Source organism: Arvicola amphibius, chromosome X (genome assembly GCF_903992535.2).
Source record: "Arvicola amphibius chromosome X, mArvAmp1.2, whole genome shotgun sequence".
Lineage (NCBI taxonomy): Eukaryota > Metazoa > Chordata > Mammalia > Rodentia > Cricetidae > Arvicola > Arvicola amphibius.
In genome coordinates, this window is record NC_052065.1 from 101148755 (window position 1) to 101176123 (window position 27369).

The 27369-nt window shown below is 46.7% G+C and overlaps 1 protein-coding gene across 1 annotated transcript; it reads right to left on the reverse strand.

The window, feature by feature from the left end:
* Xpnpep2 (X-prolyl aminopeptidase 2) lies at positions 1 to 25840 on the reverse strand. The gene is made up of 21 exons (XM_038317103.1): positions 25792 to 25840; positions 23079 to 23152; positions 21018 to 21128; positions 19529 to 19592; positions 18455 to 18559; positions 18128 to 18205; positions 16986 to 17132; positions 13344 to 13448; positions 12610 to 12691; positions 12150 to 12345; positions 11361 to 11450; positions 10545 to 10654; positions 9867 to 9944; positions 8463 to 8534; positions 6731 to 6791; positions 5244 to 5313; positions 4588 to 4692; positions 4187 to 4246; positions 3454 to 3530; positions 746 to 835; positions 1 to 195 (listed from the first exon to the last, which is right to left on the reverse strand). The coding sequence occupies exons 1-21, from the start codon at positions 25838 to 25840 to the stop codon at positions 1 to 3; spliced, it is 2019 nt and encodes a 672-aa protein (XP_038173031.1).
* Positions 25841 to 27369: the final 1529 nt, after the last annotated feature.

Genomic DNA, 27369 nt, shown 5'->3' on the forward strand with positions numbered 1-27369 from the left:
CTAGTTACTCCAGCTGAGGATAGCAAGAGTGGAGGCTACCCACAAAGAGGCCAAGGAGGTGGTATGAGGGGCCATGGCTGATAGGGGTTTTGTGTGCTCCTCCAGCCATGCAAGCTCCTCCAGCAGCTGGCGACGCTGCAGTTCTGGGCCAACCTTCTCGCGAATGGTCTGGTAATAGCGATTCAGGTACTGGAGCTGCAAAGGGAAGTGGGTTTGAGCTAAGCTGCCAAGAGAGGAGGCCTTGGTACCATCTGGTCCCCTGCTATGGTACCAGATGGACTAGGGTCCCAGCCACTTTTAGGCCTCTGCTATTTTTCTGGGGCTTTCCAGAGACTGTGTTCCATGGTGATTGCTTAATAGTACAGTGATGCTCATGGAGAGGAGGCTGCTGCCTGGCACAGGAGTAGAAATGAAGGAGAGTAGTTATCCCCATTTTACAAAAGAGGAGGTGGGGGCAGAGCGGTGAAGGAACTGCATATCATTCTATGCCTTTTGGTGGCAGAGCTCAAAAGCCCAGTCCCAGGGTCCCTAGGGGTTTACTGAGTTGGGGCATGCTGATCTGACTAGAAGGTCCTAGAAGGTTTGGGATCTCTGACAAGCTGGGAAGATATGCCCCCAGTGAGTACCTAAGGTGCCACAATATGGATCTTCCTGGTGAAGGGCAGAAGTCCTTGGAGTAGGGAGAAGAGAGGCGAGAGAGGCCTAGACAGCTGCCTGAAGATCAAGCAGCGCTAACGACACTTACCTGCTCCGGGGATAGCAGGCTGACATCGATGAGGTTTCGGTCATAGGGTACAAAGGACACCACTTCAAAAGTCAGGTAGTCCCCTGGGTACTGAAAGTCCATAGAGAAGGTGAGCAAGCAAGAAAATGAGGGTGCTTGAAAGACCAGCTGACGGCAGCAAGGGAACACTGCACTCCGAAGCCAGGCGTGCAGGGAACTGACCCTTGCCAACTTGGGACACTGTGGCTAGGTTTGAGCCTTCCAGAGTCCCAGCCCTTGGCCAGTCCTCTTGTTCACTACTCAGCACCAGGCTTCACTGCTTCCTTCCTGGTTCTTGAAATTTAGATTAGACTCATGTCTGATTCTCAAACTGTGGGCATCAACCAGTGTATAGGGAGCACATTAAATATTTGGGTTGCAAGGACAACTTCCAAGACCCACTGGAGGTAGACTCTCTAAGGGCCTTAGAACCTATATTTAAATGTTTAAACAATCTATTAATGTTACTTGATATCTACCTACCTCTTTCTCTCTCCTCCCATCTTTCTAGATAGGGTCTCCTCTTGCCTAGGCTGTCTTCAAACTCACTATATAGCATAGCAGAATCTGACCCTGAACTTTTGATCCTCCTCCCTCTAACTCCTTAGTAGGATAGAAGGAACGTGCCAGCCAGAAGGTCCAATACATTTGGTACTGAGGATCAAACCCAGGACTATAACCGAGTCACATCACAGTGCCCACAGATGCCAGAAAAGGGTATAAGAGCCCAAGGAACTAGAATCCCAGACGGTTATGAACGTCCATGTGGATGCTGGGAACTGGACCTGGGCACTCTATAGTAGCAGCAAATACTCTTAACTGCTAAGTCATCTCTCCAGTCCTAAGATCTACTTCATTTTTAAAAATGGATATATAAAAGTCTAAAGTATGGGGATATATCCTGATTTACTTAACTAGTCATGGGTTTGGGAGATATTTGCATTTTTTTTTACTATTACGATCAATGCTACAAGTTGCTAACACTATGTAAACATCTTGATGAACTTTTGGGACTATATCCGGATATTTCATATCTGGTGGAGGGACAGCTGAGACACAAGCACAGAAACTTTAATGGGCATTTTGACAGATATCGTTACACTCTCCTCCACCAAGTTTGCACCAACATATACTTCCCTCAACAGAGAATGAGGGTGTTCATCATACTACCTACTCACCAGCACTGGGTATTATCAAAGCCTCTAATTTCTACTAACCTGGTGACTGTATGTAACTTTATACACAAGTTTTAAAGAGTCACACAAAGTGGATCCTACCATACAATACTTCTGTCCCTTCCTCCTCTTTTACTTAGTAGTAAACCCAGGGGAATGATATGCTATTCTATTGCTGCTTTGATTTATACACATTTAAGGATGCAGTTGGGCATCTTTTCACATGCATTAGATTGTTGTCCGTTGCCCTTGCCACCCAGTTTGATCTTGTAGGAGTTCACAGTAAAATTAAGGATATTTATTCTTTCTTTGTTGCACATATTATACTTGAAACAGGACTTTTGATTTTGGTTATGCTATGATTTTCATACAGACATTTTCTATTTAACTTAGCTATGAACTGTTTCCCCCATCACTTCTGGGTCTTTTAAAGAAAGATCCTTTTCCACTCATGATTATAAATGAACTCACATAGGTTTTCTTCTGGGTCTTAGTGGTTCTATTGTTCACCACGAGACTTCAGTTTATCTGGCAGCAAGCAGGAGGAGGGAGCTGATCAAAGTACACGATACCCCCGATTTCATGCAATGACTGTGTGATAACAAAACCTCTTTGGTCCATCTGGGGTTTTATTTGCTATAACCATGATGTCATTTTGTTTACTCCCCACAATGATCAATCACGTATTCCCTTGCCTATTTGTAGAGTGATTTCTCTCTTCCCTCCTGTGGTGAAGCATCAGCTAATGCCCCATGTTTATGTGAATTAGAGGTTTATTTCTGGGTTTTGTTTCATTATTCCTGCTGTCTGTTTCATCTCCAGTCCCAACTTGTTTTTGTTGCGTTAGTTTATGGTAGGATTGGACAGGGCTAGTTTGCCTTATTGCTCCTCAAGCTTTCAATTTTTCCCCTAGCTACCTAGCTATTTTGCATATTTATTTTCACAAATAAACTTTACTATCATTGGTAAAGTCACAAAACTATCCACTTAACACTGAAATTGAGGTTGTCGTGGATTTATAGATTAATTTAGGGAGAATAGTATGTTCATAATATCAAGACTGCTTCCCAGAGAGCACCATTTACTTAAATCTTTTTTATGTCCCTTAGCAGAGTTTCTCTGTGTAAGTCTTTTAAAGTTTATATCCAGGTATTTCATCTTGTTGGTTGCTATAATATCAAATCCTTATTTCTAACAATCTCCCCTGGTGATTATTATTTGCACTGAGAACCACTGGTTTAGGACAGGGATACTGATTCGCTTGGTCTGGAGTGGGGCCTGGCACTGATATCTAAAAAGACAAAAAACAAAACAAAACAAAAAACCAGATTCCCAGATGATTCCAATGTGCAGCCTGAGAAACAGATTTGTAGAATTCTTAAGGAACCAAGAAAGACTTTAGATAAATTCATACTTGTACATCAAATGCCCTTCTCCTTTGGCCTTCCTTACTCCCATTCCTCTCCATTACTCCCAGAAACAAGCTGTCCATGTGTCTGGCCCATGGCACTTTACCTTGGTCTTTGCTTCTACCACAAGGGCCACATCTTCAAGACGGATTCCAAACTCCCCATCCTGGTAGTATCCAGGTTCTGAGAGAGACACACAGAGATGCTAATGACATTAAGCAATGGGTGAGAGGGACCCATGCCCAGGTTGCCTGCACCAATTTTCAAGTAACTGCAGAGCCTGGCGGCCTGGTTGCCTGTGGCTTTGGCCCTGGCAGCCCCACAACTTGTTAGATGCTAGGCCTCAGATCATCTCAGGTATAACTTGGCCTCACCCTCCCTCCCTTGTCGTCTAACAGGAAAGACCAAAGATCCCATTGTGTGGACCATTGTCCTATTACTCCAGCACATGATGGACAGCCCCATAGTCTGGGGGTATGCCTGGAAACCATTTCCCAAGGACAAAAAGAGAATTATGAAAATCCAGGAGGGGTGGCACATGCTTGTAGTTCTAATACTGGGAGAAGTGGAAATAAGAGATCAGGGACTTAAGGCCAGCTTCGGCTATAGGATGAGTTCAGGGACAGCTTTGTGTTGCATAAGATGGTCTAAACCAAGGGTATGGGCAGAGCAAGCTTGGAGTAAAGATGTGATAGCCATTTGGGTCTAGATTTAGGAAAGAAAGCTGGGGCTAAGCCTATGCTCAGCGTGATCCCTAAAGATGGGTGCATATGAACTGCCTTCCCCAAATTGCTTCACTCTGGGAAGGGGTAGTGGGGTTGAGGACTCAAGAACCATACCAATGGAAGTGAACATGCCCTTGTTCATGGCGATGTTGTTTGACTGGAATCCCACTGGCCCTGGGAAGGAAGATAGAAATATGGTTTCAGCTCTGTGTGTCACCAGCTTGGAAGTGAGCAGGTGCTGGGGAGAACAGGTAATTGGTGGGAGGCTTCCTGGGTACATCTGGAAGGACTTGTCACATTTGGAACTGGCATACTCCAGAAAGGCTTGGTCTTTTATTTCCCTGGGGTATATGCCATTTAGCCAGCAGACCTTGGTTCTCTCTCTGGAATGCCCATAGGCAATATTCTTCATTTAGCATTTGGAGCATCATTCCCACCAGGGTGACCTTGGGTGGCTTGGAAGGCTCTATCTTCTAGGAAACGGTCCAATCAAGTATAGCTGAGAAGATACTTACACTCATGCACACAGAGGAAGTTGCCAATGCCATGACCTGTCCCATGACCATAACTGAGCCCAACTTCCCACAAGGCTTTTCGAGCTAAAACATCCAACAGTCTCCCTGAAAGAGAAAAGAGGTTGCTTCTGGACTATTGGTTGGACCTTAGACTGTTCACCATGGCCTTTCCTACTCAACTTCTAGGGTGGTACCTGAGGAAAAGGGCTCTGGAGAGGACACTGAGGTGGGATGGAGAAGGGCTGATGGATGAAGCCAGTGTCTCCGGAGCAGCCCAGCCTGACCCCTCACTATCTCTAGCATTCTGTACACTGGACTCATCATCTGGACTGACGAATCTACTGACATGTCTCCTCATGAGTTAGGCCTGAGCATTTATGACTTCCTCCAAGAACTGTATATGACTCCTGTGAGCACTGACCTCCCCTGCCTCTGAGTGACAGCACTGGATTAAGAGGCAGGAGGCCTGGGCACTAGGCCCAGTGCTTCCACTAATCCTATGAAGGACCCTGGGCAAGTCATCTCTCTTGGTTAGATTTTCTCATTTATGTGAGAGGGATGGGGTATTCCATAGCCTCCCGGGATAGCCATCTGAATCCCATAAACTCAGAGCCTGCCTGGAGGGTCTGGGGTCCAGTCTGGTTTCTGAAATTTACCTGATGTAGCAGCAGGAAAGATGATTCTGGACAGATCGATGTTTCCCATCAGCACACGTGTATATGCCTCCTGGGGAGGAGAGAGGAGGAAGAGGTACTGTGGAGGACGAGAGGAGGAGCCAGGGAGCTCCCAGCTGCTTGGTCTGGGAGCAGGTGAGAATGGAGGCCCAGGCCCAGGAACAGGAGACATTCTCTTGTGTAGTCACCCAGATTTTGGAAGATGACCAAAAGGAAGGTGAGGGAAGAAGGTGTTCCCAAAGCTGGGGCCAACTCCTTGTTTCTCTTAGGCTGATGTATGGGGTCATTCCCATGTGCTGAAGACATGCTCAGAGAGGGAGTGACTGAGTGGGTGGCAGGCAGGTCTTTTTCATCAAGTCTAGAATCGTGGCTTGGCCACTCACAGTCTCTCTCTCTCTCTCTCTCTCTCTCTCTCTCTCTCTCTCTCTCTCTCTCTCTCTCTCTCTCTGAGATAGGGTTTCTCTGTTCCTCTGTTCAGCTCTGGCTGTCCTGGAACTCACTCTGTTGACCAGGCTGGCCTCGACCTCAGAAATCTGTCTGCATCTGTCTCTGGAGTGCTGGGATTAAGGGCGTGCACCATTGCGTCTGGCTCTCTCTCATATGGTTTCCACATATTTAATAGTATGCTAATGGTACCTGGTTCCTGAAGCTGTAGGATGAAGGAGACTGACCATGAGTATATGGCAATGGGCAAATGCGCAAGCAGTTAGCCTGGTTACTCCTGTATCCCTCACACTTTCAATTTTCTATGTAGCTAAGCTTGGCTTTGAACAGTCAATTTTTCCTGTCTCTCTACTTCCCCCGTACGTACCACCATGTCTTAGCAACTTTCTTTAGTTTTCCTAAGGCCTAAAGGTTGGGTTGGGCCTGATCATGTGACGGGACAGGCTTCCTGTTGGGGGAGACAGATGGGCAATGGTGACCTGTTCTGGTCACTACTAGTGGCCATGTGGTCACTTCCTTTCCCCATACTCCCGCACTGGCTTCCCATCTAGGGCTCTGAAGAAGCAGACTCCTCAATATGCTAGCCGATGAGCTACTGGCGGCATGTGCAACAGGCCCTCCTCCTCTCTGTTCCCAGCCTGCTGGCTGGAGGTAAGCAGCTCCCTGGCCCACCGGCCCTTGCCACTGTCCCAGGTTCCACTGTTTTCAGATCTGCTCTAGCTCCTCGGAGGGGTCTGCTGCCATTTTCCTCCATTAGAGATAGCTTTCCCTTTTGGAGAGTGAAGGCTGAACACACAGCTGGCCAACATCTGTGCACTCATGAATTAACATGACAAGAAGACATGTATGGCTTGAGGACTTGGTGGTGGCCCCGACTTTGCACCGGTTTTCCTGGAACTTGTTGTGTGACCTTGGACAAATTATGTAACCTCTCTGAGCCTCAGTTTTACTCCCTCAATTTGAAAGGGCTCTTGAAGTGATCACTTGGGGGAAACTGAACAGAGAAATTGGGGTCTAGTACTTACCTTTTGGAAGGCAGTAGGGGTTCCCCAATGTACTGTTCTGGTGATATCTGTGGTCCCATCCCTGTGGAGAAAGGGAACTAACACGTCCGACTCTACTGAGCACTCATGAGGAGGGGCAAGGGTCACATGCTTCCCATGTAGTTTCTACTGTTTGCTCTACTGGGGTTTGAGTGCTCGGGCTGGAATAGGACATGGCGGGAAGCAAAAGGAAGATAGAGAACCAGACTCGGTGGTACATGCTTGTTAATCCCAGCATGCAGGAGGTTGAGGTAGGAAGGTTGCGATGGAAAGCCAGCCTGGGTCACACAGTAAGATCATGTTGGAAAGCAAGATGGCTGGCTGGAAGGGAGTGGGGAGGGAGGATAGGCACCACCATCAGAATCATACCTCAGCATCCATGCACCACAGAGACTTAGCAGAGTTCTTAAGGTAAAAGATCTATGTTCTTTGTTGAGCTCTCTCTCTCTCTCTCTCTCTCTCTCTCTCTCTCTCTCTCTCTCTCTCTCTCTCTCTCTCTGTCTCTTATAAATTACAGATGGGGAGACTGAGGTTCAGAGAAGGGACATTATCCTAACACTCCCATAATCACTGCCGTTTGTCATCTATAGGACACTTCTGCCACTCTCCTGAGGACAGCTGAGCTGGTCTCCTTCCTAAAGATGGCCTCACTTTAGTCATTAAGCTGTGAGACCATCTCCCTTTCCAAGATTTGGTAAAGCCAGGCTGGAGAAAATGTTGACTCCTCCCAAGATGTTCTTTGCTATGAACATGGCTCGGATTTCCATAGAAGTGAAGCCAGAGCTAGCAGGTCCAACTCCCAATCACTAGCTCTAGTGCTCTCCCCAGGCTGCCACTAAGCATACCCATCCCAGGGCTCTGGGGTTTCTTGAGAGTAGGTCATGGGGTGTGGGGGAACTTCTTCCTCAGGAGAGAAGAGGAAGTGAGGTGACTATTTCCCTACCTTACCCTCTTCCGAGCATGCGCCAACCCAATACGCCCCCACAAATTTACTTCCTCTTTGCGGCCACCTCAAGTTCACACAGCATCAAACTAGAGATAATACAGGCTGCTACGCTGAGCACATGGCGAGCTGGCTCCCCAAGAGCTGTGTGATAAACAAGAGCCTCCGTCCTTAGTGCATTCGTTCTTCCCACAAGATAGAAACCTGATGCAACCAAGTGCTTAGCCACACATTTTGAAGGGATACGTAGCTTATTCAGTTTGACCGTCACATCGAATTGTATAGGTCGATGACGGACAAGAGAATCACAGCTAAAGGGTTTACTTCTTTCATCGGCCTCCACCTCCAACCTCAGATGGCCACTCATGTTGCCACTGGGAACGGGATGGGGCCGATGGCCCTGATGCAGGCTGAGTCTCGGGCTTGCATGAGTGGGTGAGAAAATGGGTATTCATGTCCGTGCAGCCAGGCAGATCTGCGTAACTAGTTTGCCGACTTGAAAAAAAAAAGGACTTAAGCAAGTAGAGTCTTTTGCTAATTCCCACACAGGTGCTGCATGAGTGCCCCCATTGTTCTGATCTCTGTGTATTTTCTACTGTGCAGACACCCCTAGGGGGAACGTGAGGAGGTTGCTCAGGGCTCATTCAATGCAGGGCTGTGCTTTTAATCAAATGAAGACCTATGGCACAGGAAAGCCAGCTTTAGGCTGTCCCTGGAAGCCCAGGATGTCTGAGTTGAGAGCTAGGCCAAGGTATAATGGAGTGTACGTACCAGTATTGCCCTCCGGAATCCACCAGATACATCTCATCTGAGGACAGCTTGCTGTGCAGCTCTTTGGTTGGGCTGGGGACGAGAATGAACACTGAGAGGGGAGAATCTGAACCCTGCACTGGACAAACAGGGTGAACGTGAGGATGGGGAATGAGGAGAAACAGAAGAATTCCTTCCCCGCTTGGGACCTAGCCTTTAGGCTCTCTGCTCTGGGGAAATAACTGTCTCCCAAAGGACCCCGGGAAAGCACTTGGCTCCAAATACAGCTGCTGTCCTCAACCACACTTGTTTGTCCAGTATGTGGTCAAGCAAGCCCTGGGTCCCCAGGGACGGGGAGCTAAGGGTCTCAGAGGTTATGTGGCTCAGCCATCTCTGTTCACAACAGAACAAGCCCAACAGAGGCAAGGGACTTGCAGAAGGCCCTCAGCAAAGCAGAGAGGTGCTGGGCTTGAGCTCTCTTTCTCCCTAACTTCTTGATGTATCCAAGAGGGCCCCAAGGAGCAAGGGCACAGGAAGAGCGGGAACTTCATGGATAGGGCTGAGGTATGCCTACTCTGCCACTTTCTGGCTTTCATGGGCAAAGCTTGGGAGACAGCAGCAGGGAAGGGAATTCTTAGACACACTAGGTCTTTCTCAAGAGGGTATCTGACCCCTTTTCTGTCATGCCCAGGCCAACCTGATACATCTGGTCTCCTTGTCCCTTCATGCTTTAATCAGGCAGGCCTACCATGGTTTGCTTTCTATGGGACCAAGTATCCAGACTAATTTACTCTTTTGGACTCACTATGGTTGGTGGAGGTTAAGTGGACAGGCCTTCTTCTGTGGGGTCTTAGGTGGTATTAATCATGGCTGCAATCACAGAAGTTACCCAGGAGGATTATAAATTCCTGGCCAGCCTGAGCTACAAAGCAAAACCCCACCTCCAGCAAGTTGTGGCCGTGTATACCTGCAATCCAGCACTTAAAAAGACAGAGGCAGGAAGATCAGGCGGTAAGATCCAATCTTGACTACATAGAGACTTTGAGGCTAGCCTGGGCTACGTGAGACCTTGTCTCAAAACAAAAAGCAATAAAACTATCTCAGACAAAGGGATAACAGAAATAACTCACAAAAAGAAAGAAAGAAAGAAAAGCTTCAAACAGCATCTATGCTTTCCTTAAACCTTAAAGACAACCCTTTCCAAGTCCCAGCCTTTTAGGGAAAAGTCACACTCCGGCCTTTTAAATTTAAGGAGATTCTGAACACGGAAGTAGTTCCTTCCTTGACCATCCACAGTCCTGAAGGCCCCACATCCTAAATGTTGACCCAGAGGTCAGAGTACCTCCTTCCCACCCCAGTCTCTCTGTGTTCACAACCACGACCCCTGCTCACAAGTCCTCTAGAAAATTCTTTGTTCTCAAGTACCTGTAATGGGCCAGGGCAGCATTCAGGCCACTAGCAGAGATGGTTTCAAAACTGGGTCCAGAGGAGAAGTTTTCTTTCCTAGGCAGGGCAATGTGAGGCATGAGCAGAGAATGATCCTGGGACTAAGCTGTGGCTGGGATAGCTTATACAGCAAAAGAAGGCCCAGCTCCCTTCATCCCAGCCTGACTCCATCTGACTCCAAGCTCTGTCCTGTGACACGGAGAGAGCATTCAAGTACAGGGAAGAGAAAAATCATGGATACCAATTCTTGGCCCTCTGTCTCCATTTTACTTACGGAAGAGGTAGTTCCCTGTGTCTGAAAAACATCCTATCCGTGTGCTATGTCTTGTACCTCAAACCTAGATGGTACCACAAGCTACCTCAGGAAGCCTTCTCCTTACTCGAAGCTCCCAAGAGCTCCAGCCCTGCCCCCTCCAGGCCAGCCTTTCCTAGGGAGAGCAAGCTGCGTCTGAGGCAGTCGCTAGGGGGTGCTGTTGGGTTGTCCTGCTTCCAGCAGGGCTGGGGAATGTCTCCCAACACCCCCTGCACAGCTCCCAGACCACCCACGAACCTGTCAATCTCACTTCCAAATACAAGCGGGATCTTTCTTCCTCCTAAGGGGACTAATTACTCCTCACTTCCCTACCCCCGTGCACCAAAAGATAATAAGTCCTGTACCATCGCAAGTCATCAATGTATTCTGCCCCAGAAAACTCATCCACTGTGCCTTTGGGCACGTTCTTCTCCAACCAGACCAAGTACTGGATCACAACCACGGCATCCCGCACCTGAAGCAGAAAACACAACAGTGGCTGAAGCAGGCCACAGTGGCTGTCTACTCACTCAGGGAAGAAGATCAGATAGCTGCCTGGGGATTGAGGGCTTTAAAACAGGCCAATTTCACTGGCTACTGGATAGGGAAGGATTCTCGTTAATGTTTATATCTAATCAGAGTGTGCTCATGTTTTTAAAAGCGTTCTTATCTTTAGAAATACTTACTGAAGCGCCGACTGCCGCAAAGATAGGATGTGTGGGATTTGTTTTAAAATAATCCAGCAGCAAGGGGTGGAAGGGGAGGGTCATGCACCGGAGGGGGGTGTTTACCGATGAAACAGCATTGGGCAGGACTTGATGGTTGTTGAAACTGGTTAATGGGGACTCGTAGGCTATTTTCTCTACTGTAGTGTATGTTAAAATTTTTCTTTAAGAAAAATTCTTTCAAAATGAGGGCTTTGATCCTAACGTTAAGAACATTCTGAAAAGTGAGCTATCCTCCTGCCAGGCAGGAACTCATTACAGCTAGCACTGATTAAGCACAGGGAGTGTTCAAAGCAATGCACGTAACCACATTTAATATCAGCACATCTATATAGATATAAATATAGACATTTGTTGGGTGCTCCTTGTTTTCACTGAGAGTCTTCTTCAGGCTTTTCTCTGGAAGGTTAACCCACCAGACAGACCTCCCAAAAGGCCCATGCCATGGAGACTTACGTGACTGGCCTTCAGGAGGGCCTGCTCCTTGCTGTTCTTCACAGCCTTCACTTCCATTACTGGGGAGTATATGTTTATAATGAGTTTCTCCTGTTGGAAGCAAGGACCAAAAGATGGACTAGAAGCACCACCTGGGATAAGCAGTGTTTACAAAGGACAGAGAGGACCCAGCTGAGGCAAGCCTGTGAGACAAGCTGATCTCTTTCACAGCTTTGCCCTCTCCTTTGGCTACTTTGTGGATATGCAGGTCTTTCCTCATCTCTCTCACATGTAGGTTTCCTTGATGAATACTGTCCTGGTACCAGCAGGCATGCTGCAGTCCAAAGGTTGTTCTAGCAGCGGAAGTGCCTTGTATGTATCAGAGCAGGTACCAGATCCCAAGCATGTCCTATGTCAGCCCCAGACATTACAAGTACTATCTCCTTGAACGCACACAGCAACTCTCACAAGTGCTCAACTTCGGGGCTATTTTTAAAGGAACAGAGATTTAAGGTCTCTGCATGGCGCTTAGGAAAAGAGCTCTGGGTAGTATCAAGTTCGGCTGACTCCAAAGCTTCTTCTAGATCAGGCTGCTCTTTGTCTAGCTTCTGCAACTGTACGGGCTCTGTGGACAGACACCCCTGCCTCCTCACCGCCCTCCTCTTCCTCAGCCTTCTGGCAGTGAGGCCTACAAGGGTACGCCGCGCACATTTGCTGACTGGCTAGCTGGCCCAATGGCTGAGGGACCCCATTTTAAGTTGACAGTTGCCATGCCTATAGCAGAAGGAAGCCAGTGACTGGCAAACCTACCTTGGGTATGACTTCATAGAGCCCATAGTTGGTATAGCTGATACCAATCAAGATCATCACATCGCCCGAGGCATAGGCTTTCACACTCTCGCGAACTTGACTGTAGTCCTCAAGCTGTACACACATGGAGGATGTGCAGTTTGTGTTCAGGTATTGGAGGGTCTCGAGGCTAAAGCGACTCTTGTTGACAAACAACCTGGGTGGAGAAGAAAGGTGGGGAGGGTCCTGAGTGCCTCCCTACCAAGGGACAACACAAGGAACCAGAGGCATATATCAGCCCTTTGATTCCAAAGGTCCCAGGAAGTCAGCATAGGGAGCCCAAAGTTAAGCCCAAAGGGGTTAAGAATAGCCCATGGGAGGTCTCCCAAAGAAGTCTGCTCCTGAAGGTTGTGAGGCCAGAGGTATTGGATAGAGTGGGAGGTTGGAGGAAATTTACAACAGGAAGTTGAGGAGAAGCTACCTGATAGACGAGTCCGTGAGCAGCGTGTAGGAGTAGAAGAAGGGGTTATAGGGGATGTCACTGCTACGAAGGTTGAAGAGCCCTGGAACAAAAAATTGATGGGACTTTTTGAGGCCATTCTTTATGGGGACAGGCATTTCTGACCACTATGTTCCACTGTTTGCTTTGGCTACAAGATGCTTGTGGCATTTGCCTCTGGTTGCTTCTCAATCTTCTTAGAGATCTTTGAGATGCTTAAGAGAGCTATGGATTTCTCCCCCCCCCCCATAAAATGTAGATAGGTGACATTCAGCAAACATTATTGGTGCAACCTCCAAGTGTGTGCAGCCCAACCATAGGAACTGAGCAGAAAGCCCTTAGCCATGTGGGGACAGAGTAGGGTTACTCTGGCTGTCAAAGCTGGGATTTTGAGTGGCCCGGATGACAGCCAGGGCTGCTGGTGGCTTTGCAGGCTTTCTTCCCCCTAAGGAGACAGAATCACCGTGTTGTTCTGCTCAGTCCATTTCTTGGGTGGCCCATGGGCTTGCCCCGCTTGCTTGGAGCTCCCTGGCCTCCTTATTCTGCAGCCCTGAGAAGCTACTCCCTTCCCCCTCTGAGTTCCTATGGTCCATGACAGTGGAGCTCATATAGCAACTGGTGAATATGTTGCTGTTTCAGGAAGAGCTGTATGCTGCAAGGCCCAGGAGGATGCTTGGGACTACAGGACCCACTTGCACTCCCAAATCCCCACTCACAGGCTGTCTCATCAAGTGCTGACAGAAGGACAGCAGTTGGTGAAGGGGTGGTATGGTTCTTCATGTAGCTTCGGATAGTGGATACTTTTTCCTGCCAAGTGCTCCCTAGAAGCAAAGGAACCCAAAAAGAGTATGAATGACACACCTTGTCTTTGGCACAGGGCTCCTGGGAAACACCCTAAGGGTAGTAGTTTTCCTTTTTTTTTCTTCTGGTAGAGGAGATGGAACCAATGGCCTTGAACTTTGGGTCAGTTCTCAATGACTGAACTACTCCAACTTGCTATGTTTCCCAAAACAATAGAATTCTATCTTCAAATAGTTGGATTATTAATGATGTGGACCTTGGGCCCAGATGAAGCTCCAATAATTGTTCTGCTATTTAGTAGCTGGGTATGATCTTGGGCAAATTCCTTGACACCTCAGTGCCTCATTTTGCACATCTGTCAGATGAAGGTATATTGTAACAGTAGTATCTACCTCAATTGGTTTGCTACAAAGATCAAGTGGATTGACATTTGTAAAGCTGAAGAAGGGCATTAGCTAAGTCTCACACTGCTTTTTTTTGACCTGTCAATAAATGTAAAGAAGGAACAGAAGAGCTGCTCTAGATAGGCAAAGGGAGAGAAGACTTCCCTGTGGTAACGCCAGCATTCAGAAAGTCATAGATACTGGACTAAATCCTTCTTGGGCATCGTTTGAATTCTTACAGGTACCATCTTCCAGATAAGAAACGTAAGGCTTCAGAGAGGTAAAGTCGCTTGCCCAGAGTTTCATTGCTGAAGAGGTGGAGCTGAGATTTGAACTCATGTCTTTGTGATGGGGCTGGCCCACAGTCCTAATCTGAACAAATACTAAACTCTTCTATTAACATTTTCAGTCTTTTAAGTGGTCTTCAAAGTTTGTCCAGTACTGTCCTTTCTAGAATGCATGTATCTATCTGGATTCCAGGAGTTCATTTTTCATCTCCTATGTCTGCCTTCTCCAAGGCACATAAAGTCTCTCTCTAAACAGCACTGGGGAAAAATTGGCAGAATGTCATAAGCATCAAGACTCCTGCTTGGGCCCAGATACAGGCATGATAACAGTGCTATTAAAAACTTTATGCAAATGGGTTAAACTAGAAGCAAAAACTTTGGGTATTTATACTTCTTAGGTTTGTTTCAGTCTGATAAAAAAGACATAAAATTTATCATTTTAGCCTCCATAAAGTACACAGTTCAGCTGGCTTTCAGTCCATTTGCACTATTGTGCAACCGTTGCCAGTATCTAATTCTCAAACATTCTCAGCATCCCCAAAGGAAACCTTGTACCCATTAAGGAGTCACTCCCCATTTCCTCTCCTTCCAGCCCCAGGAACTCTCTAATCTGTTTTCTGTCTCTGTGGAGTTGCCAATGCTGGGTGTTTCATATGAATGGAATCATACAAGATGTGGCTCCTTTCACTTCAAATTATGATTAAAATTCATGAGCATTTCTTGGTATTGTGGCTCATGCCTCTAATCCTAGCACTTGGGAGGCTGAGACAGGAGCATCACTGTGAGTTTGAGGCAATAGAGTAAGTTTAACGTCAGTCTGCAGAGTGAGACCCTGTCTTAGAACCAAACCAAAATAAAACCAACCCCCCCCCCCAGCAACTTATAAATCACAAAAAGAAAGATGTGTGCATACGATCCATTTTGAGAAAACAAAACCACATATAAATGGTCTGGTGTGTGAGTGGCCAGCTTTACCTCTTCACTGCACCTTTAAAACCTACACATGAGGAAAAAGCTCTCAGCCCTGTGGGGACAGAGTAGCGCTACTCTGGTGTCAAAGCTGGAACTTTGAGCAACCCACATGATAGTCAGGGTGGCTGTGTATGTGTATGGATGTTTTGCCTGCATGTTGTCCGTGTATCACGTTCATACAGAGCTTGTGGGGTCCAGAAAAGGGTGTCAGATTCCCTGGGACTGGAGTTACACATGGTTGTGAGTTGCCTTGTGGGTGCCGGGATTCAAACCCACATCTAGAAAAAGCAACCAGTACACTTGCTGTTGAGCCCTCTTCAGGCATCACCCCATTTCTGCTCCCTCTACCCCGAAGAAAAACTTTCTTAAGAGAAAAGGCCCATAATTTTCGTTGTTTATTTGGTAGTGGAAATGAGGAAAATACATTTTTGTCTAGGGGTCTTGAAACTTAACTCTGTTCTTTGGCTTCTGGGATGAACTCTGACTCCAAGTGGCTTTTCCTTGAAGAGTAGTGATGCCTTAGCATCTCCTAGTTTATGGGAAGTGACAAAATTCATGTGACTTCTGTCCCAATCCCTGGGAGCCTTTTTTTCAAAGTCCTTTTATCCTCACCTTTCCCGGCACCATGGTGGCCTTTGATGTCTGAGGAAGGTGAGTGGTTTTTATGATCAAATACTCATAGCTAGCCAGGCTCTTTCAGAACTAAGCCAGGGTATGCACAAAGATGATTCTGCCAGGTACACGGCAACACAAAAAGAGGTTGGACAGCGCTCCTGCTTGTTTCATCAGAGCCACGATTTTGAAATTCCCCTCCTGCTTTCCTGACTCCTCTCTAAATCAGAAGTAATATCTGGGATTGTATGTGGAAAGGGGCTTCTCAGATTGCTCAATGTGACGAGAAATGCAACTCCACTGGCCCATTCAGAATTTCCAACGAGGAAAAGTAGTTAGTGACCAAGATCCTGATTCATAATCGGCCCCCTGGCCTTGGTCAGGATTTAGTTATTGCTTACAAAAATCGTAACGCAAACTGATCTTTTATATCAGATTAAGATAGTGCCAATGAGGTCATAGTTACAGATGTGAGAATTTTCTGGGTCGGTTAACCTTCTTTTGTTAACCCTCTTCTGTGCTGCAGGCTGACAATGAACTTACTCATTTGTTTCTTCTGTCCAAGTCAGTTGTGTCCTAAATCTAAATTTCTCCTTAGAGTAAAACCAGAAGTAAAGGGCCAAATGACTCCATCAGTTCCCACTACCAGATAAACAACTAAAATCATGAGCCTTGTCTCTTAAGGAAGTTTTTTTTTGGTGGTGGGGGGGCAGAGTGGGGTGATGGTTGAAGAGGGCTCAACAGTATAAGTACTGATTGTTCTCTCAAGAGGATGTGGATTCGATTTCCAGCACCACACGGCAACACACAACCATGTGTAACTCCAGTCCCAGGGAATCTGACACCCTTTTCTGGACCCCACAAGCTCTGTATGCACGCGATACACAGACAACATGCAGGCACCTATACACATAAAAAAATACTACTGATGTCCAAAAAAAAAAAAAACCCAAACAAATAAAAAACAAAACCTGAAACAATTTATTTTAAAAGAAAGGTTATTTTTGTTGTCAAACTTTCTTCAACTCTTTCCTTTCCTCCCTTTCTGCTGCCTCTTTCTTCTAACCCTAATACTGCTCATTTCTGTATTTTCTAAATATAGCCTGAGCACCTTTGGACTCGGTGAGGAGAGAGACAAAGAAATTCTACATTTTAACCAAGTATCTCAGGTAGTTTGTCAACCATTACTTTGTTGCCTTGGTTACTGATATTTTCAAGGAAAAACACAGGCAGCAGCACCGGGGACCCATGCTGGGAGAAACCTTTGTACAGGTGGGGAAGGACAATAGGCTTATGGAATCACCTGTAAATTCTTCTGGCAGGGCATAAATAGGTTGGCTTGGCAATGGGGGCCTCTCTGACCCCCATGCCAGGTCCACAAGGTTGGTTGTAACGGATACCAGGTGTCTTTTGGAGCCTTTGATTTCCAGATTAATATCCTCCCAGTTATCTGCAAAGACAGGAAGGTGTCACTAGCCCCTTGTCCGTTTACAACTCAAGGAAAACTGATAGAAGCAAAGTTAATCCTGCAGCCCTGCCTTTGCTTGGCTCCTATGGCTCGAGCTGTCCAAAGCCTGTCTGTCCTAGGCTCTAGGTACTCTGAAATGCATATCTCTTCTTCTCAGCAAGTCTTCCATCTATCTCTTCCTGCTTTCCAAATGTAATTGTCCTGCTCCACCTCAATACTGTCCACTGTCAACTTGCTAATCTCACCCTTCTCGGCCCCACTCCCAGTTCCAGCACTAGGGATCAAATCCAGGGCCTTGTGGATGCTAGGCAAGAACCCTAATCTGTTTTTTTAAAGAGTCAGTGACTGGGGACAGTCCCTGTAAGGTACATACCAATTTTATTAGGAATGAATGTCACCATTTGGAGGAAGGGTAATGTTCGGGGCTTTGGATGGGCCAACAAAGAAGTTAGCTTGGATGTTTCAGTGTCTATTCATGAAGTCTGTCTTTGATGGTACAGGCTGTCCAGCTGTCTGGGGCCCCAGAACTTGGGGAACTATTTTCTATGGGATCCTGTTTTTCTCAAAGGCCCTCTCTACAATTTTTACCCTTCTAAGCTACCTTCTAGAAAATGTTTTCTAAGAGATCCCAAATATCATAATTGGTAGAGTCCCAGGACCCAGGGATGATTCTGGGGTCAAGGAGATCCAGACATGTTTATTTACCCACTGGATCTTAATTATTCCAAGTCTTCTAGGTTGACTTTTGGCATTCATTACTTTCTTGGTAAAGTATGTATTCATTATTTTGGCATATTTTAATTACACAATGCATGAATATTTCTTTGTTGTCAAATATTTCTACAGGCACAACTTCAAGATACCCTGTGGCCATATTGCACCTCTTTCTAAGCAAATACATTTGTGTACCTCCCAGGAGGCTGAGCCACCCTCCTTGGCAGCTCACACAAATTCAGAGACTGAGAAAAAAAACATACCAACAGACAAGAGGAAGGGGTCAAAGCCCACTCGCCCTTCAGCAGGGACTTCAGCAAGGACCCAGGAAGGAATGTTACCTACAAGATAAGATGGGAGGGAGCACAAAAGTCACTTCCCAGACCAGCATCAGACCCCATAGCTAGACTTCTGTCTGCGACAGTTTTGCCGCATGCATTCTTTATATTTGCTCAAAGATCAGAGATTCCCTCGTCCTGCACTTCCCACAGGAGCCAAGTATGGCCTTGCAGACAGCCACTCACCTGTATTTTCCCCAAACCTAGTCTAGGGTCCAGGGCTCAGGGGACAAATCAATGTGGGCCTTCTACCTTCCCTATGGAGTTCCCAGTTGCAGTCCATCTGCCTCTCGGCCTGAGTCCAGTAGCGACTATCGGTCCAGAGAGCTGCCTTCCTCATGGTCACCACAGCAACACCTGCAGCAGAGTGGAGAAGTCTAGTGGTGAGGGCGAAGATGACAGTGAGGGGCGTGACTTTGTTGGGTGTGTAGTGTAGTACAGGCTCTGTCACAGGGACCTTTAGAATGAGCTTCTCTCCTCCACTGGGAGGAACAGAGGTAGGAGATGTTCAAGAGGCATGCTTGGGGGAAACTTTCCGAGAGAGCGCTGCCGGCAAACCAGCTCTGGTTTGTGTCGTAGGCCCCTATAGAAGGCCTGTAAAACGTTGAGTAGGAAAAGAATTGGGTTGACTTCTGCCGGCCCAATGGAGCTAAGGCTGCACATAGTGTTCTCCGGAAGGATGGGGGCTGATAAAGACATCGGACTAGGTGCCTAACTGAGGGCTGGGGGGGGGGGAGAGATGGGTACAGCTGTGGTAGAGAGAGTAAGGGCTCATAATGGGGGAGGCAGAGCACCTTGAGGCTCAGGAAAGACTGTGTGAAGATCAACAAAAAAAAAAAACTGCCTTTAGTTAAGGGATCAGGATAGGATGACCCTGCAGAACCCGAGACAAGGCAGCATTAAGAACCTCCATATTTCTGTCTCATTTGGCCTTGTAGAGTGATCTTGTCTGAAAAAAAAAAAACTCCTATCAAGTAAAAATTTTATTCCAAATGAGATATTATGTAAAAGGATGAGCAGGTTTCTTTTCAAGAGATGTGTAAGTAGCAATTGCTTCAGAAGCCAGGTCCAAGGAGCCCGGCAGTGGGCCTGGCTGTGGCAGAGGCAGCAGAACATGGAAGGAAGCCAGGAGGGCCAGCTCCTGTGCAGAAGTGTGGCCACGGGGGTATCAGATATTTGCCCTGGGAAACGTGCTGGGTTCATGAGGGAGAATGAGAATGAACACCAGCCCGTGGTCCTGGTTGCTGAGGAACTGGCCATACTAGGTCCCCTATGATAAGGTCAGGTCTAACAACAGAAGAGACGAGAGTGGGCAACAGCTGTTACCTGCGGTCCCCGAGAAGCCTGAAATCCACGTTCGCCTCTCATCATGTTTGCCAATATACTCGCTCTAGGAAGTCAACAACAGCATCATTAGCTTTCCTCGTGCCCAGTGGAAGGCCCCAACTGCATTGAGTTTTTCCCTGTCTTGCCACACCTGGCCCTTCTTCTAGGAAGCTTTTGTGACTCCTTCAGCATACCAGCTTCCTTGCCTTTCAAAAAGTGTGTCTCTTGGTGTCAAGTCCACAGCGTGGCACTGAACTTGGTCACACCAGATTGTTCTACAAAATGTACCACCAGGATCATAATGCAAATTCAGTATGGTCTTGGGCCATGCCTCTTGGTATTCCCCTTCAAATATCATGTCTTCCTCCTGAGTCTATCACACTACATTGGGTACTCCATAAAGAACTTCTGCCCTGGGCTTTACACACACCATGGGCCAGTTAGACATCCATATCCATGAAGTCTGCATCTGTAGCCTCTGTTAACCTTGGCCTTGGTGAAAAATATTGGAAAAATGGTACAGTATTTGGTATATGCTTTTATTGTCATTATTCCCTAAGGGGAACTGTATGGTAGGTAGCATTTATATAGCATTTGAATTGTATTAGGTATTATAAGCCTTCTAAAGATGATTTAAAGCACACTGAAGGCTATGACTTTATTATATGCAAACACTATGTCATTTTATATAAGGGAGTTGAAACATCGTTCATTCCTTTGGACTGTGGATACCGGGAGATGACTTTGTTGCTTCTCATCCTTGAAGATACATCGGTTGTTATTTTGGTTGAAAGAAGTTTGGATACTTAGTCAAACTTCTTAAGCATCCCCAGCAGGTCAGAAATTAATTGAAGCAGACACATTGACCTTGAACATGCTGGCTGGTGAGGAGCTAGATGAGGTAGAGGCAGGGCTACTGGTGGGAAAGGGTAGGCTGGGTAGGCTGCCCTGCTATTTGGGGAAAGTAGGTCATGTACAGACCGGCACCTTGGCTTCTGTCTGTTCTCTCCCCTTAGTCTTCTCCCCACGCTTGTATAGTCTAGCACTCTGGGTCATTACCCAGCAGGGTCTAAGGCAGCCTGGACCAGGAGGGAGCTTAGAATTCTTCCAGGCCCATTCTTTCCGGAGCTGTCATCTGGGAAGTGTCAAAATCTCTTCTGAAATTGTTTTAATTTTCAACAGTGTGTGTGTGTGTGTGTGTGTGTGTGTGTGTGTGTGCATGCACACCATCTCTCTAGCCCCAAAGTTGTTTTTATAATGTCATTTCTAGAGGCCCTGTCTTTCCTCCAATGGAGAGAAGTATGTTCTTTCAGTTGACCTTAAACTAGTATGAGTGAGCTTTCCAGTCTCAACCTTTTCACTGGGAAATGCTTTCTCCGTCTTCAGCTTCCAACTCTTGCTAGCCTCTTGGTTGTGGCTTGTTCTTAGAGGCCAACAAGCCCAAGTCTGGGAGAAGGAGAGGGTGAAAGGGAAAAGAGGTGGTTCTCACCATGTGTGCATCTGTGTCTGGGATGATGTAGGCAGAGAGATTCCAGGCCTGGATCTGCTGGCGGAGGGCCGCAAGCCTCATTGTTGTGTTGACCGCACTAACTGGCAGGAACTGACCGATAACAGGAAGACATTGAAGCATACACATTGCTTAAAAGTAAATGGCACCTAGGACTTTGCCTCTAAGGCAGTCCCCAGCTTCTCCTTAGGGTCCGTTTAGGGGTATTTAGGCTATATTAAATCTTGGAGTTACCAAGTAGTGATGGTGCATGCCTTTAATCCCAGCTCTTGGGAGGCAGAGGCAGCGGCATCTCCGTGAGTTTGAGGCCAGCTTGGTCTACAGAGTGAGTTCCAATACAACCAGGGCTACACAGAGAAACCTTGTCTTGAAAAACAAAAGCAACAACAAAACAAAACAAAACAAACAAACAAACAAACAAAAGAACGAAGGGTCAGCCAGGTATAGTGGCTGAGGCAGAGGCAGGTGGATCTCTGTGAGTTCAAGGCCAGCCTCTTCTACAGAGTGAGTACCAGGATAGCCAGGACTACAGTGAAACCCTTTCTCAAAACAAAAACAAAACCAGAGAAGGGATGGGGGTGGCAGCTGTTAGTATTTGTTAGTCTAGATTAAGAAGCCTAAGGAAAGTAGAGATGGAGGTATTGCAGAGCTTGAAGAAAGACCCTTCTTGACAATTAAGGGACCTGAATGTTCACTGGTTGTGTGGATGAAATCTACGGGGGTTTCATCCCTGGTCCCAGGACAGGCTATGGGCAATCCCTTTGGAAATATTTTGAGAGCTCAGTTGCCAGATTTAATGAAAAAAAGTCCAGGGCACCTATCTGGTTAGGTTTGACTTTCAGCTAAGTAAGGGATCATACTTATATAAGTATGTTCCATGCACCATTTGGAGCACACTTTAATACCAAAATATTATCTCCTGAAATTTAAATGATATCAAGTGTTCTGTTTTTCATCCAGCAACCCTGCTTTTCCAGTAGTTACCCGTTGACCCCAAATAGTACCCCTGCGTTTGTGACATGTTCCAGAAAGATCCTCTTCAAACCAGATATTTCTTTAGAAGGCCTTTTGTCGTTCAAATGAAAACCATGTTTTTTTTTTCTTGTTTGTTTTCTTTGCCTTCTCCTGGACAGGAGATCCAGATTTGTTTGAATATGAAAGTGTTGTGGCTTGCTCATTCACTTGCTGGCCCTTGTGGCCTTCTAAGTCACTATTACATGCAGATGTTCTATGTTTCCCCTGTGCCTCAGACTACTACTGGAGCTTGCCCACTTCCTCACACTTTGGAACCCACGCCTGCCTGGAGTTCTTTACCCTCTGTTGTTGGAACAATTGCTTTAGAGGCCAGCCGTGAAGTTGGCCACTTTCTTCCCTTTGGCTTTCCATTGCCAACCTTGCCCTCCCTCTTTTGCTTTGTAGCTAGATCTTCTAGCTCCCTGGCTCCCTGGCTCCCTCCCTCCTTCTGTGCTTCCTTCTTCCCAGGGTCCCTCTAGAACAGCGGTTCTCAACCTGTGGGTCGTGACTATTGGAAAACATATTTCCGATGGTCTCAGGAACCCTTAACCGAACATTTTTATTGCTACTTTGTACCTGCAATTTTGTTACCGAGTGGTATCTCAGTCCCTAAGACCAACAGAAATATGTTTTTCAATGGTCATGATCCTCAGGTTGAGAACCCTTGCTCTAGAATTTCTATTTTTATTCCTTCCATTTCCTTCCTTGCCTCTGCCTAGCCTCAGTTAGAAGTCAGTTAGAGGTCTCTCCCACTATCCACCCTCTTTCCCTCCCTCCTCATGGAAGCTCCCCAGCCCCAGGCCAAGGCAGAAGCCAAAAAGCTGTGGCAATCAGTGGGTCTGAGGAGTAGAACACCCGTATTGAGTATGTTAGATACCCGAGCCGCTGCTGGTGGACTTTAATAAGAAACAGGGGCCCCAGAGTGCAAAACTCAGAAGAAAGCCTGTAGGAGAGGCCAGCAACTGGCCACTAGGGGATGGAGAAAATGACGGGTGGGAGGGGTATGTGGGGATGGGGCCAAGGCCTCACCGGAGGGTTGCTTGAACAGTTTCTCACATCTTCTCTTCCAAGGGACCCAGCTTGTGGGTAACTCCAGGCACATGCTAGGAAATAGGAGACAAACCTAGGGTTATTTGGGGACCAGAGAGCTCTTACAGAGAGGAGGGACATCTTCCCTCAGCCGGCACAACCTGTATCCCTTGAAATGCACCATGCTGGCCAGCTCTACTTGAGACTAAAAATAATCACATTTCATGGCAAATCAGGCTGAACAGGATGGCACCTTGGGTCATGCTCATTGACAAGTGATTGCCACTTTTGAATGGGCTTGTATTCATTACATCTTTTTTCCCCTTCTAATCTAATTGTCTTTTCAGGGTCTAGTAAAGTGGGACAATTGAATAAAGTGTAAAATCGAATTTTCTTTGAAATGCCATAGAAAGCATTGATAAATAATCACCTCTGCTTTCATGTGTGCATGCATACGATTTATTTAAACACAAGGGTCACTTGCACCCTTTCTTACAGTCCAAGGCGCTGCTTACTATTCTAGGCTTCCATTAAACACAAGATAGCAATCCATCCTAATCCAACATCATCACCTGGCAGGGAAAGGTGAAGCAGCGTTTCAAGAACTCCTACTGTGTGCCAGATACGGAATTCAATAATTTCCAGTTGAGCATAGCATTGGATGCCCGTATTACCAATGCTGGGGAGGTAGAGGCAGGACTTTAAGACTACCTTTGGCTGTGTCGCAAGTTTGGAGGCAGCCAGAGCTACATGAGAACCCATCTCAAAAGTTAATGCAAAACAAAATAAAAATGAGCTCAGCAATGTTTGGTTTTTTTTGGGGGGGGGGACAGGGTTTCTCTGTGAAAACAGTCCTGGCTATCCTGGAACTCTCTTTGTAGACCAGGCTGGCCTTGAACTCATAGAAATCCGCCTGTCTCTGCCTCCCAAGTGCTGGGATTAAAGATGCGCACCAACAACTCCCAGGTGCCACCTGAGTTTTTAAAGTACATTCCATGTTGGCATGTAACAAAAAATTGCCTACTGCTCTATTTCCCAGAATGAAGTTTTATTGTCAGTTGGTTACAACTGTATCTCCTTTGTTAGTTGTGACAACCCTTTGAGAAATGTCTAATTATACCTCTTCTATGATAGAAGAAGTCAAGGTCCAGGTAGGTTTTATAATTTGTCCAGGTTTTGCCACAGTGAATCAGTGCTTAGATGGAGTTTTGAACCCAGACCATCTAAGGAGGGTGGCATTGACAGTTTGGCTCAGTGGTAAAGCATTTGCATACTTCAAAGAACTAAAAAAAAATTCACTTTTAGTTCTCAGCACCACCAAAGAAATAGGGGTTCCCTTCCCATCTTTTCACTAGGTCCGCATCAGAAATGGTCCTGGAAAGTGTGTAGGTGTGGAGCGGGCATGCCATGAAAGGGTCACAGTATATAGAAATGTGGTTTCCAGTTTGGGCTCTGTAGCAAATTTGGTATGATCCTAAGAAAGCACCCCAATATTCACTTAACAAAAGGTTTTAAGTGCCTACTGTAAGCTAGGCACTGAGCTGTATCCCCTTAGCTCTGGGGCTGTGTGCAGGAGGCCTGGGTTAGAGATCCTTCCTGACCTGAAAGTCCAGGGACCTCTTACACTTATTTCCTCCTTTCCACCTCTCGGCACTTAGGGCGCATATTTCCCTGAAGATCTTGGAGGACTGAGTACAGGGAGTGGCTTCAGGAATGCCCTGCTTGAATGCCTTGGCCTCATAGACACAAAGGAAATCTAAGAAATTAATCTAAGAAAACAAACCCCTGGTTCTGCAGAAGCAGCTCTCTAGCAAAATGGCAGCGCTAAAGGTGCGGACATAGGAAGCAGGACCTAAGCAATTCACGTTCCTCTGAACACCAAGATCTCCCCCCTCTCTCTGTTCTCTGGCACAGGGATGGTACCAATGAGATCCCCCATTCGCCGGATGCTGAACTAATGAGCAGGTACTGCTGACAGAGAACAAATAGATTTCCCCAGGACCAGGGATAGCGGTGGGGAACTGAACTGGGTACCTGTTTGGAAACAAACAGGGCCTCATAGATGTTATGTAACATTCTTCCGTTGGTCTCTTTTCTCAACAAGACCTCAACACTGACCTTTTGTACCTGCCCTGTCCTACCAGGCCTTTTCTGTCTTAGAGAGAATTCTGCTAAATCAGTGTAGAGAGAACCTCCACCCTTCAATATCTGATCACTTTCAAAAGTAGATCAGATAACACACACACACATACACACACACACACACACACACACACACACACCCATCATTGATACCTGATTACCCTGCCTTCAGCAAGAATCCTGTTAAGTCGGTTTAGCAAGAATTATCCATCCTTGGGCCTTCAAGGATTCCTCTTAGTAACTTTCGGGGCAACAAGTACTCCAGTGCTCACAGGTTCTAAATCTCTAGCCCCACCTGTCTCCCTTCTGCACGGTCCTTACTGCAGTCGTCTTTTTATAAAAAGAAAAAAGTCATGAACCCAATGAGTGCCACAATAATTTTGTCATGGGGTGCAAAGATACCAGCAAGACGTGATACAAATCAAATCATGAAGGCTCTGCAGGGGGCCTTTTCTTCAAGACAGGGTGACAAAGAGAAAAGAGGTAACCTGAGTCCTATCTTTCACTCCAAAGTTTCCTAAGGGGAGGAAAGATCAGAGCTGCCTGCCAGGGGAGGGTGGGGTGCACATACCACAGAGGAGAACAAGCCAGGGGTAGCAGTGCCAGTGGGCTTGAGCCATTGGCTCTCCAGATGCTGACGATGAGAAGATCAAGGGACTGGGGAGAGGACTGGCTTGTTTTGTGGCCTCTTCCTCCTGGCCTTTCCTGGGCAGGAGCAGGCAAGGTTGACGGCTGTGTCCTGCTGCTGGATGAAGATCCTTCCCTAATCTTTTGTTTCAGAGGAGTCAGGGAAGCCACAGAGGGCAGAGGCGCCTCAGGCTGCCCGGGCAACCTGTGCTGGTTTCTTGTGGCTTGGAGTAGGGTGTGAGCCTGCCCCAGGGCAGAGTCCAAAGATCTCTGAGATTGAGGAGCTACAGCTGGTCTCAATAAACCAGCTTCCTCCAGCCCCCTCTTCAGTGGCCCTATCCCAGAAGTTCCTGAATTCTGCTCTCCACCCTCCAAGAAGCTGTTTCCCATTAGCTCCTTCATATCGGGCCTTGGGGACAGCCCTGCTTTTGCTTTGGGATTTTGGGATGTATTTTTCTTCCTATTTCTGCTCCTCCTCAGATCCCTCCTCTGTCAAAAAAAGCCAGTGAGTGTTCTCTCTCTTTCTATCCCCACAAGCTCTGCTGTCCCACTACAGGGAGGTTTATTGTGGCTAGCTGGGGGTGGGGGGGGATACTTTCTTACAACTGGCAATATTTTCCCCACTAGTCATTCTAAATGATACCAGGAGACCTTCCCTTGAGATCCCACAGTCCCATTCAGTTGCATATTCTGGGCTTTGCAAACTCTAAGCTCCTTAAGGACCTTGATATCTGGGAGGAATACCTTAGGAGGCCCAAAGATTTGGAGGGACCATGGGCTGCCATTGAAGAGGAAAGAAGACCTAAGAGGTGTTTGGGGCCTCTGTTAAAAAATCCCATTGACATAGCTTCAGGAAAAGAGATCTGGTCACCCTGGAATGTGGCTCATTTGGCAACCGTCAGTTTCATTAGTGAGTTTCATACCACACCAGAAGCAGAGATCATGTGCACATGTTCTGGCTGGCTCTGGTTCTCTCTCTCTCTCTCTCTCTCTCTCTCTCTCTCTCTCTCTCTCTCACCTTCCCTCCCTCTCTTCCTCATAGTCTGTTTCATCCAAAGTTTCATACCACACCAATTCTAAGACAACTTGGAAGAAAGGCTTTCTAGAAACTTTGGGGCCCTGAGAGCGTGGAAAGAAATTCTTCCAAGTGACAATTCATGACTGGACTCAGAAGGCTTTTGTATCAAAAGCCTAGCCTAGTCTAGCCTGGAATTTACAGTGCTTTTGCCTCAGCCTCCTGACTATTAGGATTACAGGCATCAGCCTTCATGGCCAGCTTTGACTTTATTTTTTAACGTATTTACCTCCTGTTTGTAACCACAATAGATTTAAAGTGGCTTTCAACAGTCCATTTAAGAATGAAGTGCATGGCTTTGATCCCAGCGCTAAGGAGGGAGAGAAATGCAGATCACTGTGAGTTCAAGGTCTGGTCTACAGAGCTAGTTGTAGGACAACCAGAGCTGTTACACAGAGAAACTCTGTCTCAAAAAGCAAACAACAACAACACAAAGAATGATGGAGT